The 13542-nt window shown below is 50.7% G+C and overlaps 4 protein-coding genes across 5 annotated transcripts; 2 read left to right on the top strand and 2 right to left on the bottom strand.

The window, feature by feature from the left end:
• Nucleotides 1-396: 396 nt before the first annotated feature.
• AAFC00_000091 (uncharacterized protein) lies at nt 397-2676 on the bottom strand (the record flags this gene model as incomplete). 2 transcript variants are annotated; one of them, XM_069347667.1, is made up of 3 exons in its annotated part: nt 397-1143; nt 1197-2400; nt 2453-2676. In XM_069347667.1, 3 exons carry the CDS (start codon nt 2674-2676, stop codon nt 397-399), a joined length of 2175 nt encoding a protein of 724 aa, XP_069196279.1. The 2 variants fall into 2 exon arrangements, with proteins under 2 accessions (XP_069196279.1, XP_069196280.1); XM_069347668.1 differs by having other exon boundaries at nt 2453-2463.
• A 1176-nt stretch (nt 2677-3852) lies between these two features.
• AAFC00_000090 (uncharacterized protein) lies at nt 3853-5429 on the top strand (the record flags this gene model as incomplete). The annotated part of the gene is made up of 2 exons (XM_069347655.1): nt 3853-4462; nt 4516-5429. 2 exons carry the CDS (start codon nt 3853-3855, stop codon nt 5427-5429), a joined length of 1524 nt encoding a protein of 507 aa, XP_069196278.1.
• A 940-nt stretch (nt 5430-6369) lies between these two features.
• Nucleotides 6370-8622, top strand: AAFC00_000089 (uncharacterized protein; the record flags this gene model as incomplete). Its single annotated transcript, XM_069347645.1, has 3 exons — nt 6370-6454; nt 6508-8330; nt 8383-8622. 3 exons carry the CDS (start codon nt 6370-6372, stop codon nt 8620-8622), a joined length of 2148 nt encoding a protein of 715 aa, XP_069196277.1.
• Nucleotides 8623-9077: 455 nt separating this feature from the next.
• On the bottom strand, nt 9078-12570 carry AAFC00_000088 (uncharacterized protein; the record flags this gene model as incomplete). The annotated part of the gene is made up of 6 exons (XM_069347632.1): nt 9078-11173; nt 11223-11322; nt 11380-11633; nt 11687-11949; nt 12002-12267; nt 12319-12570. The coding sequence occupies 6 exons, from the start codon at nt 12568-12570 to the stop codon at nt 9078-9080; spliced, it is 3231 nt and encodes a 1076-aa protein (XP_069196276.1).
• Nucleotides 12571-13542: the final 972 nt, after the last annotated feature.

Here is a 13542-nt window from a genome sequence, read left to right as displayed (position 1 = left end):
CTGCGATAGCAACTTTCCATGCAAACGGCTTTTTGACTTTGTGATCGGCCCAATGCAGTCTTAAGCACAGGTCTCAGACAGCGACGAAAGTAGGCCGCCCATGCTATGAGAACAGCACATCGCTACACGCGATTTGTTGCGGATAATTGGCTGAGCCAGTGCTTGCAGGTCGACTTCACAGTGTGTCCCCTCGTAAGCCATGCAACGTGATCGTCTGGTGCCTCGTACGACTCTGCCAGTGTTGCTCAGACTGACAGACTCAGTCTGCAGAACAGATCGTGTACAGAAGACAAGCGATAAGTGTTGACACTATGCCGCTAGAGGTAAGTAAGCTGTATGGTGGTGGACATTGAGAGCCGCAGTATGGTCTCAACCCCAGATCACCAATACAAGCTCTCAGACGACGTCATCTTGCCTGTGAGATCGCGTTCTTTCAAGTCTGATCATGGCATCCTCCTCCTCGGCGATGTTCTGTCGTTCGTGAGGTAGCAGAACTGCTTTATCCAGCGCCACAGGAAGACCTCGATGTCTGCCTCGAATCATGACTGCGCAAAGCACCAGCTTACTCAGAGTACGCAAGGATCCACTGAAGCTGTAATCAACACCGGGTGCGCCGACGCTGATACCAACACATCCATAAGCGCTCACCGCCTCGAAGATGACATTGAAAACACTAAAGGTCGCGGGATCCTTCTCGAATTGACCACCCTCGATGATCATGATCAAGAATACTGCGAATACGATCCACCATGCGTCGTGGGCGTGTTGCGCTCTGAGCTGCTGATGCACAAAATAACGAGCGCTTTCTGGGGCATTTCCAGTACTTGTTAGTCGTTCCTTGATGCCGCGCCAGATGCTCGAGGGTCGCTCGCTCGCCGCATCGCTTCCTGGACCGTTATAGCCTGGGTCGTCGGCATATATGCCTAGACTACGCTCTTCGTATACATTGCTGTTCCGCATTGTGATGACAACGGGGTAGACGGAGATGTACATCATAATGACATACAGAACCTGTAGCGAGATACGAAGGGTTGGAATCGACACTACATAGAATCCGCCACTTCGTACAGCAAGCGCTTGAAAAAGTCCGTCAATGACACGTATGTGAACCGGTAGTGTGGATTCAAGCTTGGTGTTGCCAATCTGAAAAGAGTCAGCTACAGAGGTATCAACATGCAGCGCACGGCAGAACTTACGTTCAATATCTCAAATGCAGCCCAGTCCGTGCCATTCAGTACAACAACAACGAATAAAAGCCACCAGGTGTGCTTGGAGGGGAAAAGATTGGTATAGCACCTGCGTGGATGATCCAAGAGAAATGTGAGCGTGGCCCGTCTTTCGTTCCACGACTCTGACTTTGGTATGAGTTTCAGCATAGTCCAGATCGCAAGCCGCAGGAATATGGGATAACAGGTATTTCCTGCGAGAATCATGAGACCCATAGTCAACATCATGTAGTAGGATGTCTGAAATGCGGTCATATTAGCATCGAGCAAGCTCATGCCCGAATTATTGAACGCGCTGACACCATTGAAGGCGCCAACCCAATATGGATTGAGTCCGTTGGTGCGCGCGGTGCTAGGTCGGTTCTTGGCTACATACGCTGCCAGACCCAAGCAGCCCAAGAGCTGGAAAAGGACGAAATAGAGTGGGACCACCCAGGCGAGGAAAGAGACAGCCCTGTATTCCACACCACCAAGCTCGTCGCGTTCAGCATCTGAGAGGCCATAGAAAAGAGAGTTGCGAGCTATGAAGCCAGAGGAAGGGAAGTAGGTATTGGTGCGACCTTGGGCAAGCTCAGACATGTCTGACTTTGACGCAGAGGAGTGATGGGAGGTAGAGGGATATAGCCCAGCCGTTGGTCGAGCACCCACACCGTGAGCTGAGAAGACAGAGCCACGACGCCGATGCGGTTCCTGAACCTGGACCGAAGCAAAGCGTGTATCGGGGCTGAATGTGATGCGGTCAGCTTGACTTGACGCATGAATCGAGTCGAGGTCATCTTCTGGATGATCAACAGGCATCGCAGCACCTTGGCGGAGACCCAACGTAGACTTGGACGTTGTTTCAAAGCCCGGCTTAGTGGAATCATCGAGTGTTTTCGCACCGAGTTGACTCCTTTCAAATCCAGTCATAACAACTTCCTCGAGCTCAGAGGTGTTACGTCGATCTCTAGAAAGCGGGCGTCTCAAGGAGAAACTACGTTGCGATCCGCTACGAGAGTGGCGGCTCTTTTGCTTTCTTTGCTGAATAATGCTCCGGAACTTCCTTTCGAACGCACGTTTCCTCACCAACACGACGAATGCGGAGACAAATATGGCGGAGCCCATGATGATGAGGAAGAACAACATGCATTGCTGCCATGTATTGAGCTGGCTCAGATTCACCGTGTTCAGACCTCTTTGCTTGATCAGTATGTGCAGAGAGAATGCGTCCTGAACCGAGTACTTACGCTAAAGTCATGGCACTCACACAAAGAAAGAGCGAATCCGTGAAGCTCACATTCTGAGCGGGTGTAGAAGAACCCCAGAAGACTACAGCGGAGATCAGGCAGGTAGTAATGAAATATGTGTAATGCAGGGTGATAAAGTTGACAGGAGGCAGAATGAGGTATAGAGCTCGCAATGGTCGAGCCAATTGCCCGAACCTGATGCGAGATGGAGAATGAGCCAGCATTTCACCAATGTCTGCCAGGGCCACCTTCTGTCGTCTTGGTAGAATGAATTGACTTATTCTCTGTTATACTTGCGCACGGGTTGGCCTGATGCGTTGGTAGTACTGTGCATAAGCCTGATACTATGCTTTCATATCGCAAGGTCTGCGATCAACCCAGGCTACTTGTTGCTAACCTCGTGTTCAGATGTGCATCTCACAAAAAGCGAGGAAGATCGATGGCGACGAGAAGCAACAGCTGCTTTGCCGAATGGAGCAGCGAAGAACCGTGTGGCCATTGTTCTTGTGAACCTTGCGGTGAAGCCAGAAAAAAAAGAGTAAAAGTTACCTATATGGGCTTATACTGCGGATCGTGCCGCGGCGAAATCTTCCATAGGTTACAGCATGTGGGTCAACTACGACTGGCAGTATTGATATAGATTTTTTGGCTTTCGGAGACAATTTATTTGAGATGCATAATTAGAAAGTGGAGGGCGAAGATTTGACTTACTGCGAGATTGCTGTGGAGAGTCTGGACTGCTATGCAAGTCATCAGTCGTACCAAAGTCGCCAGGGACGCTGTGATGCAGCGTGGGGCAATCTTACTTTAGCTTCTTGGAGGCACTGGACCTTTAGTTGGACAAACTCTAATGACTCCCTCGTACCCTCGTGCTATACCTGGCATTTCCATCTGGGTACTGGAAGCAACCTAAGTACAAGCAACGTACGTCATGCTGCTCTAGGTTACGGAAAGGACCCCTTGGGTACCTCAAATGCATCAGATCTTGGAAGTACAAACACACTTCGAGGCATCGCAATAATGACAGAGAAAGAGGCTCTGAGTCGGCTGCTATAGCTGTATCGAGAGAAATGCATGGTTTCAGCCACCAGATAGGCTCGTTGCCACCACTGCACAGCCACAGATCTCTGACGTATCAGCAGTTAATCACCAAATTGACCTGCACCTTCCCCACAGCGCGGACCTGCCCAGACAAGGAATGTGTGATCACCATTCTTGGTGGTGCAGGTGCAGTTTATTGGGCAGTCACGTTTATAAGCGCGAGGGTAAGTTCGTCTCGATGTCTGCGCATCATCACATCGTAGTTCTTATCTTTCCTGTTCTCTCCCTGTGCTCTGCTGTGTTTCATCTTCATTCCCCACAATAGTCACATAACAGAAACCCCATTGATCAAGGCAAATATGGCTGGCCATCATGATCCAAAGTTGCTATATGCGATCAACAATGTCAAGGCGTATCACATCCAGAACGGCGAGCAGCAAGATCTCACTCCTTCGGGCCCTCAAACCCTCTCTATGTTGATGGTCCCAACGTCCTCTCCATTCGCCGATCTTTCCACCACGATTCCGCAGAACGAGATCCCTGACGAAGACTTCTATCTTCACCTGAATCTTCCCCCCGAGCTGGATCTTTCCATGCCAGCCACTGCCCAAGTCTACCATCAGCCACCTCATGCATATCTCATACCTCGCTGGGATCTAGGTCCTGACAGTGGCGCTTTCACACGCATTGAATTCTCCGAGAGAGTGAGCGAGGAGGACAGAGACACCTTTGAAACAATTCTGGCACAGTGCACAGCATTCCTGGAAAGAGCGCCACCACCAAAGCCAGACAGACCACTTCCAAAATACGATCCTAGAGACTATGCCCCAGCGGGCAAGCTCACAGGCGGCAAGACTCACAACCATGGCCAGATCGTTCTAATTGACGAGGACAATGGAAGCGTGGTCGGGGAACTCGCAGCGGACGCCAACGTGGTCGAGGATTCTAGACTACAGCCTGGAAACAAGAGTGCGTCCGAGACAACTATATGCTAATGCGCGCTGGCTGACTTGGTGCTACAGATCCTGTCGAAATACAGATATCGGCTGACGGCTCGAGAGTCGACGTCCGTCCGATCAGCGAGGACTACCTCGAATTGGCGCGACACCCAGCGTATAAGGACTCTAGCATCGTCCAGAACTCGGCCACTGCTTCTCGTCTGATTGTAACGGGCTCGTCATATATTGGCAACATCCTCACACAAGGTGCAGATTCCTTTACGAAAAAAGTCAAGCCAAACCCCAAGCCCATGGAGTTTTCTCCCGCTACCCACGACCGCGTCCGAAAGATCAACAATTTCACCGCAGGAGCAGCAGGTCTCAGCGCCAAGACGGTCGGCCAGGCCAGCAAGTATGCACAGAATATTGGAGCTCGCTTTGGCGGCCACAAAGACGATCGTCCATTCAAAGGTTATGACAAGAACGGACAGCCGATCCAGGATTACAAGCCTGGTCTGCTGAATAAGAGTATGATCGCTTTTAGCACCCTCGCCGACGGCCTTGCTGCTTCAGGAAAGCATCTGCTAGAGCAGGGTGGAACCGCGGCGTCGACCGTGGTGGGCCACAGGTACGGCGAAGAGGCGGGTTCGTTGACAGGAAGTCTTGCCGGAGGAGTCAAGAACGTGGGTCTAGTCTACATTGATGTCACTGGTGTGAGTCGACGCGCCGTGATCAAGAGCGTGGCCAAGGGTATGGTCGTAGGCAAAGTTCGTGGGGGTGGCCAGGTCGTCGTTGGTGGAGGAGATGGAGGCATGATTCCGGAGAACGACCTCAAGCAAGCTGGATTGATGAACAACAATTACGGCTCAGGGCCCTATGGCTCATCTGGTCCAGGCATAGAAGGATATGGCAACATGGCCCCATCAGGGCAGGGAGGTATCGGTGAACCGCTGGGCGGTCAGGCGCTGCAAGGTCAAACCATTCCTGATAAGCGATGAACTTACAATTGTTACGAGTAGGTAGACTATGCAATTCGAAGCTCAGGACATAATTTTGATGCAAGTACGATGGGCGATGCATTCAACAGCCCGAGTCAAGCACTTGTTGAGAAGTAAATGACTAGAGTTCGATGAAACGGTGCATGTGCAATATCTGATGATTGAAATTCAAACGTGCCACAGCCTTGCCATTTTCATCTATTCGTCTTGCCCGTGGTGGACTTCTAGAAGAGCGATGATTGACTCTACTGCCACGCATCATTGTAGATTAAATGTCAGTGCAAGCACTAGTCTGATCATCGCGTTACGTATGTCCTGCTAAGGGTGATCGAATGTAATTATGCTGCTCTTTATTACAGCATTGCTTTTCTCCTGTGCGGAGGACTCGGAGGTGACTAGCAATATTGCCAAGAGAAGCATTGGGGCAGCTTCACAATTCGTTGGAGTCAGGGTTAGGCCAGGCCTTCCCCATGCAAATGCGCGTCCCATAATAATCGATGCAATCAATACCTTACCGGACAATAATATGACATGACCCGCGTTAAACCATTCCTCCCCCTCTTCTGTTTCTCCATCCTTCTGTGTTCTGGACTGTCGTTCCTTGTCCTCGTACTGTGATTTCCTCCCTCTTCTCATCTCTCTTTCCCCCCACTATCCACTCTCGTGTGTCCGGCTCTGTCAGAACATCAGCCCCCTGTGAGCCACTGATACTCCGTCAAGTGTCATTTACTTTCGTTGAGTGGTAGGAGCGACATCTCTGCAATTCGCAGACCCCTCAAATCCGGAATAAAGGCGGACTATCAAGGCTGGGTCTGGCTGGCTTCTTACAGACATACACACGAGACGCCGTGTGAGCGCTACTTCTGAATTACCTTATCTACCTTTAATCGTACATTCCATTGCCATCTCAGCTCTTGAATTTTTTTGTCTTTAGACGTCCATGGCAGCCGATTATCGGCTTGGCCATCTCACATGGTTTGCTGTAGTATCTTTAATATCACTTGCGCAAGCATTCTATATTCCTGGTATGACAAGATCTCGTAGGCTATTTGGTACTCTAATCTGACTGCGCGAACAGGCTGGTCCATCAGGAGCTACAGCGATGGCGAAGTGGTTCCTCTTTTCGTGAACAAAGTATACTCGGATAACACACAACTACAATACGCCTATGCGGAACTGCCCTTTGTATGTCCAGCAAGCGGTCGAAAATATGGAGCTGGCGGCCTTGTCAGCGGGTCTAATGTGGCCCTCAATCTTGGAGAAGTGTTGAGAGGTGACCGGATCATCATGTCCGACTATGAACTTGAGATGGGTAAGGATGAAGAGGCGAGATATCTCTGCAGCCACAAGGTCGACCGAGCTGGACTCCAGAGGGCAAGAGAGGTCATCGACAATGGATATGTTGCCGAGTGGATTGTAGATAACCTCCCAGGCGCAACGAGGTTCGTCTCGGCCGACAAGAGTCGCAAATATTATGCGACCGGCTTCAAGCTGGGATACAAAGAGTACAGTCCTGTTTCTGGCAGACCAAGGTACTTTATCAACAACCACGTCACAATCGTCATTCGCACCCATCGTGCCCCAGGAAAGGACGGACAACAGGGCAAGAAAGTCATAGTAGGCTTCGAAGTCTATGCGAAGAGTATTGGGACCGAGAACAGGGACAAGAACGGTTTGCCGTCGAGCATTCAGCATGTTCACAATGGCATGGAATTGGCATTCCCCAGGTCAAATGCTACACTTGCTGAGAAGTTTCCTGATTCTTCCTATGTGCCTTCCGAGGACGAAGACGACGGCGATGCGGCTGCCACTCTCACCATCCCCTACACCTACTCTGTCTACTTTCGTGATGAGGAGAGTATCGAATGGGCCAACCGGTGGGACTTGTTCTTTGTTGATCAAGAGGACAATACTAAGATTCATTGGCTTGCAATCATCAACTCACTCATCATTTCTGGCCTGCTCACAGCCGTGGTCGCCGTCATCTTCACCCGAACCATACGTGGTGAGATCAAGAACTATCGAGATGGAAGCATGGAGGATGGCAAGATTGCTCCCAAGCGCCCCAAGAATGCTTCTACACCAAGGAAGGCCGAGGAAAAACCATCTCTGCTCGGTCGTGACGGTGAGCATGAAGATGACGTATCTTCGGATGAAGACGCTATTGAAGATACGACTGGATGGAAGCTCGTGCATGGCGATGTCTTCCGGGCTCCTGCGTACGGTGGCATTCTAGCTTCTCTGACTGGATCCGGCATGCAGCTTGTAGTCATGGCCTCTGGCCTCGTTGCCCTTTCCTGCTTTGGTTTCCTGAACCCCAGTTTCCGTGGCGGATATATCAGCGTCGGAATTACTCTCTTTGTCATCGCAGGCGTCTTCTCTGGCTACTTCTCCGCTCGAGTTTACAGGACTTTTGGCGGCCAACTTTGGCAGAAGAATGCCATTGTGACCGCCACCCTTTTCCCGGGTCTTCTATTCATCACAGTCTTTATTCTCAATCTCTTTGTTTGGGCTCAGGCTTCTAGCACCGCTCTGCCCTTCGGTACACTCGTCGCACTGGTCGCTCTATGGCTCCTCATACAACTTCCTCTGGTGTACTTGGGTGCATGGTATGGATTCGTCAAAGTCGGTCCATGGCAGCATCCCATTAAGGCTACCGTCATCCCGCGCCAGATCCCTCGGAACAGCTGGTACTCGAGGAGCGTGCAAAGTGTGTTATTGGCAGGTCTCATACCTTTCGCGGTCATTTTCATTGAGCTCCTTTTCGTGTTCAAGAGTATGTGGCAGGACAAGAGCGGATATTATTATGTCTTTGGATTCCTGGCGGTCATCGGTGTGGTCCTGGTCGCTGTCATCATGGAAGTCACCGTCATTGCTGTCTACATCCAACTCTGCTCCGAGGTAATATTTACACATCTCCATCACTTCGTCCCACCGCTAATGTTGATGATAGAACTACCACTGGTGGTGGCACTCTTTCGCCGTCGGCGCGAGCAGCACTTTCTGGATCTTCCTCTACTGCGTCTATTACTATTTCAACCACCTGCACATCCAAGGTTTCGTCTCCTCACTGCTCTTCTTCGCATACTCCGGACTCGCCTGTACGGTGTACGCGCTGCTCACGGGCACCGTCGGATTCCTGACGGCGTATGCTTTCATACGCAGGATATACGGGGCTATCAAAGTCGATTGATGTATCTTTTTGATTGTTATTCTTTTCACATAAAATAGTACTAGAGATTGCGGCGGATGGGGCTGCTGATCGATTGACGCACGTGGATCGTCCCGACTCCACAGACGATCGTTTTCACAAGTGTTTTCGAGCGATCAGTGCGAGCGGATGGTCAGAGATGTTCCTGTATGATCCAGTAAGACGAATATCAGGACGAAACGCTCTGAAGACATTACGCTTAGGGTTTCCCAAAAAATTGCACATACATCGCCCCATTGTAGTAGAAGCAGAATCACACAGTGATGTTCGACCAATCGAGCCACATTCCGAAGACTTGAAGTGTTCAAAAAGGATTCATTTTCGAAAGTGTGATGTAAATTATTATCTATATAAGAAAAAGAGAAATCACAGTCATTCAAACAATAAGACCGAAAAAAAAACCCACCCCCCCCCCCAAAAAAAAATTGCGAACAACTCTACATTTGCCGCGGTACTTTTTCAGTCGAGAGCGCCTCGCTCGTAGCGGGCGTCAACTCCCTCATATAGCTGCTGAAAGCACTGTTTTCCAAATCATCAGCCTGGCCATTAGCGTTCTTGCGGGCGTCGAGACGACGGAAGACGACGCGCTTGCACCACTTCCAGAACTCGACGCCGACGAAGAACATGAGGCTGGCGATGAAGACGATGGCCCACTCCCAGGAGATGCCCTCGTGGCGGAAGACCTTGCGGTTGATGACGGGGATGTAGAGGACGGGAAACAGAGTCACGAAGCCGACGAGGACGGCGCTGAAGAGGAACTTGTTGCGCCACACGTCCAGCATCCACTGTGTGAAGTGGCGTTTGGACCCGGGCTGCATGCGGAAGAAGCTGCGGCGCATGTCGATCATTTCCCATGCGAGGAAGAGCGAGAACCACGTCAGACAGGCGAAGCAGGTCGCGCGGGCGCGGAACACGCCGTCGCATTCGGCCGAGTAGGTGTTGTTGCATCCTTGGGCTGGGATGCGTCCGGTGTTGCCGTCTTCGAAGCCGTAGAGGACGATGACGAAGGAGGAGAGGCAGAGTGCGGCGATCCAGAGCCCGTAGACGACCATGTCGATCATGATCTCGAAAGAGAAGATACCGGTCTTGAGACTTTGGGGTGGGCGCTGGAGGACATCCGGGGCTGCTACTTCGAAGCCGAGGCCCATGTCGGGGAAACTACTGGTGATCATGATGATCCATAGGATCTCCACCGGGGAGATGGGGAAGACGGAAAGGTCGTCCACATCCTTGAAAGCAAGACCGATGAGAAGAATGCATGCTTGAGCAATGTTCTGCGAGAGCAAGTGCAACACAAACTTTTGGATGTTGTCGAACATGCGGCGTCCTTCGCACACAGCGTTGAGGATCGAGGCAAAGTTGTCGTCGGTAAGGACAATGTCACTGGCGTCCTTGGCTACGTCGGATCCTGCTTGTCCCATGGCAATACCGACGTCGGATCGCTTGAGCGATGGCGAGTCGTTGACACCATCGCCGGTCATGGCGGCAAACTTCTTTCTGCGATGCAGAGCTTCAATCATCCTGACCTTAGTGTTGGGCGCACATCGAGCGACCACCAATGGTAGAACAGCCAGAGCATCAATCTCATCGTCGCTCAGCTTGTCAAACTGACCCGCAGTCATGACCATGGCTTCCGCAACCTCACTACTGAGTTCGTGCATTCTCGGAGGGAGAATGCCGACTTCGAGCGCGATCGCTTGGGCCGTGCCTTTGTGATCTCCAGTCAACATGTGGACGGCTACGCCAGCCTCGTGGCATTGACGAACGGAATCTGCGGTCTCTGGTCTTGGGGGATCGTAGAGGCCAATGAGTCCTCTAAAGATAAGGTCAGATTCGACGGCATTTCTGTCCTGCTCCTCTCCAGCTTTAGGCAAAGTCCCCGTGTAAGGCTTACTAGCCAGAGCCAGGACTCGAAGTCCAAGCTTTGCCAGAGACTCCATGTTCTCCAGGATCTGTCCTTGAATCTCCTCGGTCATTTCGGTGGGCTTATCAGCCTCCATGTAGATTGAAGTGCAGGACGTGATGACCCGCTCTACCGCACCTTTGGTGAAAACTTGTTGTTCTCCAGTTCCCGTTTCTTCGAACACGACGGACATCTTCTTGACATCCGAGTCGAATGGGAACTCGGCCAGCTGCTTCCAGGCGGGCGCTTCTCCCGAAGTGAACTTTGTGCGGTTCCAGTCGAATCTTGATGCGAAGACCTGGATTGCGATCTCGGTCGGGTCACCTCTTGCTGTCCATTCATCGTTCTGATCCTTGTGCACAATGGCCAAGTTGGCCAAGGTGGCAACGCGCAGATAGCTCTCTAGTTGTGGGTTGTCGTTCAATGACTCGGCATAAGACAGAGAACTCAATTTCTCAGAATCCTTGGGCAAGTTGCGTGGAGGCCGCGCATCAAAGTATAGATCACCCACAGTTGGGTTAATAGGCTCGTTGGACGATCCGATGGAGTATGTCCCTTTGCTGGGAATCCATGCTTTCTTGGCTACCATCTTGCCTTGGGTAAGAGTTCCAGTCTTATCAGAGCAAATATCTGAACGAAATTAGCGCTGCGCAATCTTGGAGAAATGCGAATGTCCTACCTGTGACCGCACCGAGTGCTTCGAGAGATTTGAGATTTCTGACAATGACATGTCGCTCTACCATTCGCTTGGTTCCAGCAGCCATGGTGATTGTGAGGATCTGATAAGTGTTAGCTTGAAATTAGACCCAGTGTTGTTATATGAATTTTCAACATACCACCACCAGCGAAGCAGGAATCATACTGAGGCCGGTAGCAACAGCGTAAATGATGACCTCTCTGTCGTTGCGGAAATCGTTGGCGGCTAAGACAATGATCGCGCAGACAACTGCCACACCGAAAAGGAGAACTGCTAGACGTGAAAGCTTTTTCTGGAGCGGAGTGCCTACATTGACACCCAAAAATCGGCCAACGGCATCACTGAGAGTAAGTGTCCAGGCTCGAATGTAACTATGAACGTTGGCAGAACCGTCTACAAACCATCAGTAAAACAATTCTCGCAGATGTCCACCGCTTTACACTTACCAGCTTTGCGCTTCACTGGACGGGTCTTCGAATCCTTCTTTCGCAATGCAGCTGCAATGGTACCAATCTCTGTGTACATGCCAGTGGCGAAAACAATACCTCGAGCGCGACCTTTAGTCACAGTAGAAGATGAGTATGCCACGTTGAGGCGATCGCCTGGACCGGTGTCCTCCTCGAAGGTGGCTTCGGCATCTTTACGAACTGGCAGAGATTCACCAGTGAGCAGTGCCTCATCGGTCTCAAAGTTGACTGCCTCGACCAATCTGAGCTCAGAGTTAGTAGTAGTACTGATGTCTTCGTCCCTTCAAGACCTACCGAATATCTGCGGGCACAGTATCCCCAGTCTTCAATTCGACCATATCACCAGGAACGATTTCGACTGTGGGAATGTTGATGGTCTTTCCATCACGTACGGCATTTGCAGTTGGAGAGCTAAGTGATCTTAGGGAGTCCATGGTTTTCTCCGCGTTATACTCTTGGAAGAAACCAACTGTAACGTTGATAATGACGACTGCTGCAATAACGCCAGCCTCGATCCACGACTGAATGCCAAAACTGACTGCCATTCCCATCACTAGGACCTAAATAATGTCAATTGTTTTCAATTGATAAGTGGTATAAAGATGTCTTACCAGTGTCATAGCATTAGAAACCTGGCCGATTAAGATCTTCAGTGGCTGTGGTCCTGCGCTCTCCCCGAGCTCGTTACGTCCAAAGCGTTCCAGTCGAGCCTTCGCATCATCGTCAGTAATACCATCTTCGGCATTCGCTTTCGTCTCCTCTACCACAGCGGAGTAGGGTAAAGCATGGGCAGGTTTGCTGAGTGGCTCATTGGACTGGCCAGAGACATGATCTTGCAAGTTTGAAGTCTCCTTCTGGCCCATGATTGTGACCTGAGTATAATTGATTGATCCTTACTTCTTCACTTATTGGGTGCGAAAGGCTGTCCTTTATATCTAGCCATCATGGCTACATGTCGTTGTGATGCTTCTTGGCCATTATTCGCCAAGATCACGACCAAGATGTGACGAACATGTACATGATATACAAAACCTACTTGAGTAAGTCCAACAGAACTTTCAACCTACTTCTGCGTGGGACGAGTATGGGACGTGAAGAACGCAAGACACGTTAAAGTTATTGGCGGTATTGGCATCGCATGTTGTACCATAAGTCCTCGGCAAAACTCAACAACATTCCAGATGCTTGTTGCACTGCCTAGGAACGCAAGTGTGATCCGGATACTGATCGACTGGATAATTACGGCTGCTATCATCCCAGCTGGCAGACAATTCCTCGTCTTGCACCATCTCATGGTGACCAAAATTGTAACAATTCATTCAGTCTACACCACTGCTGGCGAACGACGTCCGATCGATGCCAAGCGAATGACGCAAATGGCGCCAAGATGTTAGAAATCCTCTTGGAGTGCCTCACGAGTTGCCTCAGGTGAGCATATCATCCATACAGTAGGTGGCGGGGGGCCGGCCAACGAGATGGGCAACTGTATTCGTATTCTGGAAAGCAGCGTGGTAAGAAATGAACTGGCCAAGAAGCCCAAGGTCTTGGGTGTCCCCATATCTGGGGATACGCACAGGCACTGGGGAAGCTCCCAAGATCGACGCCAAGGGCGGAAGACCTACTTGTAGAGATAAGGACGGCAACTCGGACCGTATGTCTTGGAAACTTACATCGCAGGGCAGGTTGCTTGTTGTCTTCCTGCACGTGTTTGATACCTTATCTTGCAGTTTAGTAATACTTTATCTTGTGCAGAGGCCCAGTGACCGCATTCTAAAGCCTTCTACGTGTGTTGCGAGTATGCACACGTCAGGCACTACGGGATCCCCGATATTGCA

Source organism: Neodothiora populina, assembly GCF_041146345.1.
Source record: "Neodothiora populina strain CPC 39397 chromosome Unknown canker_contig_1, whole genome shotgun sequence".
Lineage (NCBI taxonomy): Eukaryota > Fungi > Ascomycota > Dothideomycetes > Dothideales > Dothioraceae > Neodothiora > Neodothiora populina.
This window is presented reverse-complemented; position numbering and strand designations above follow the sequence as displayed.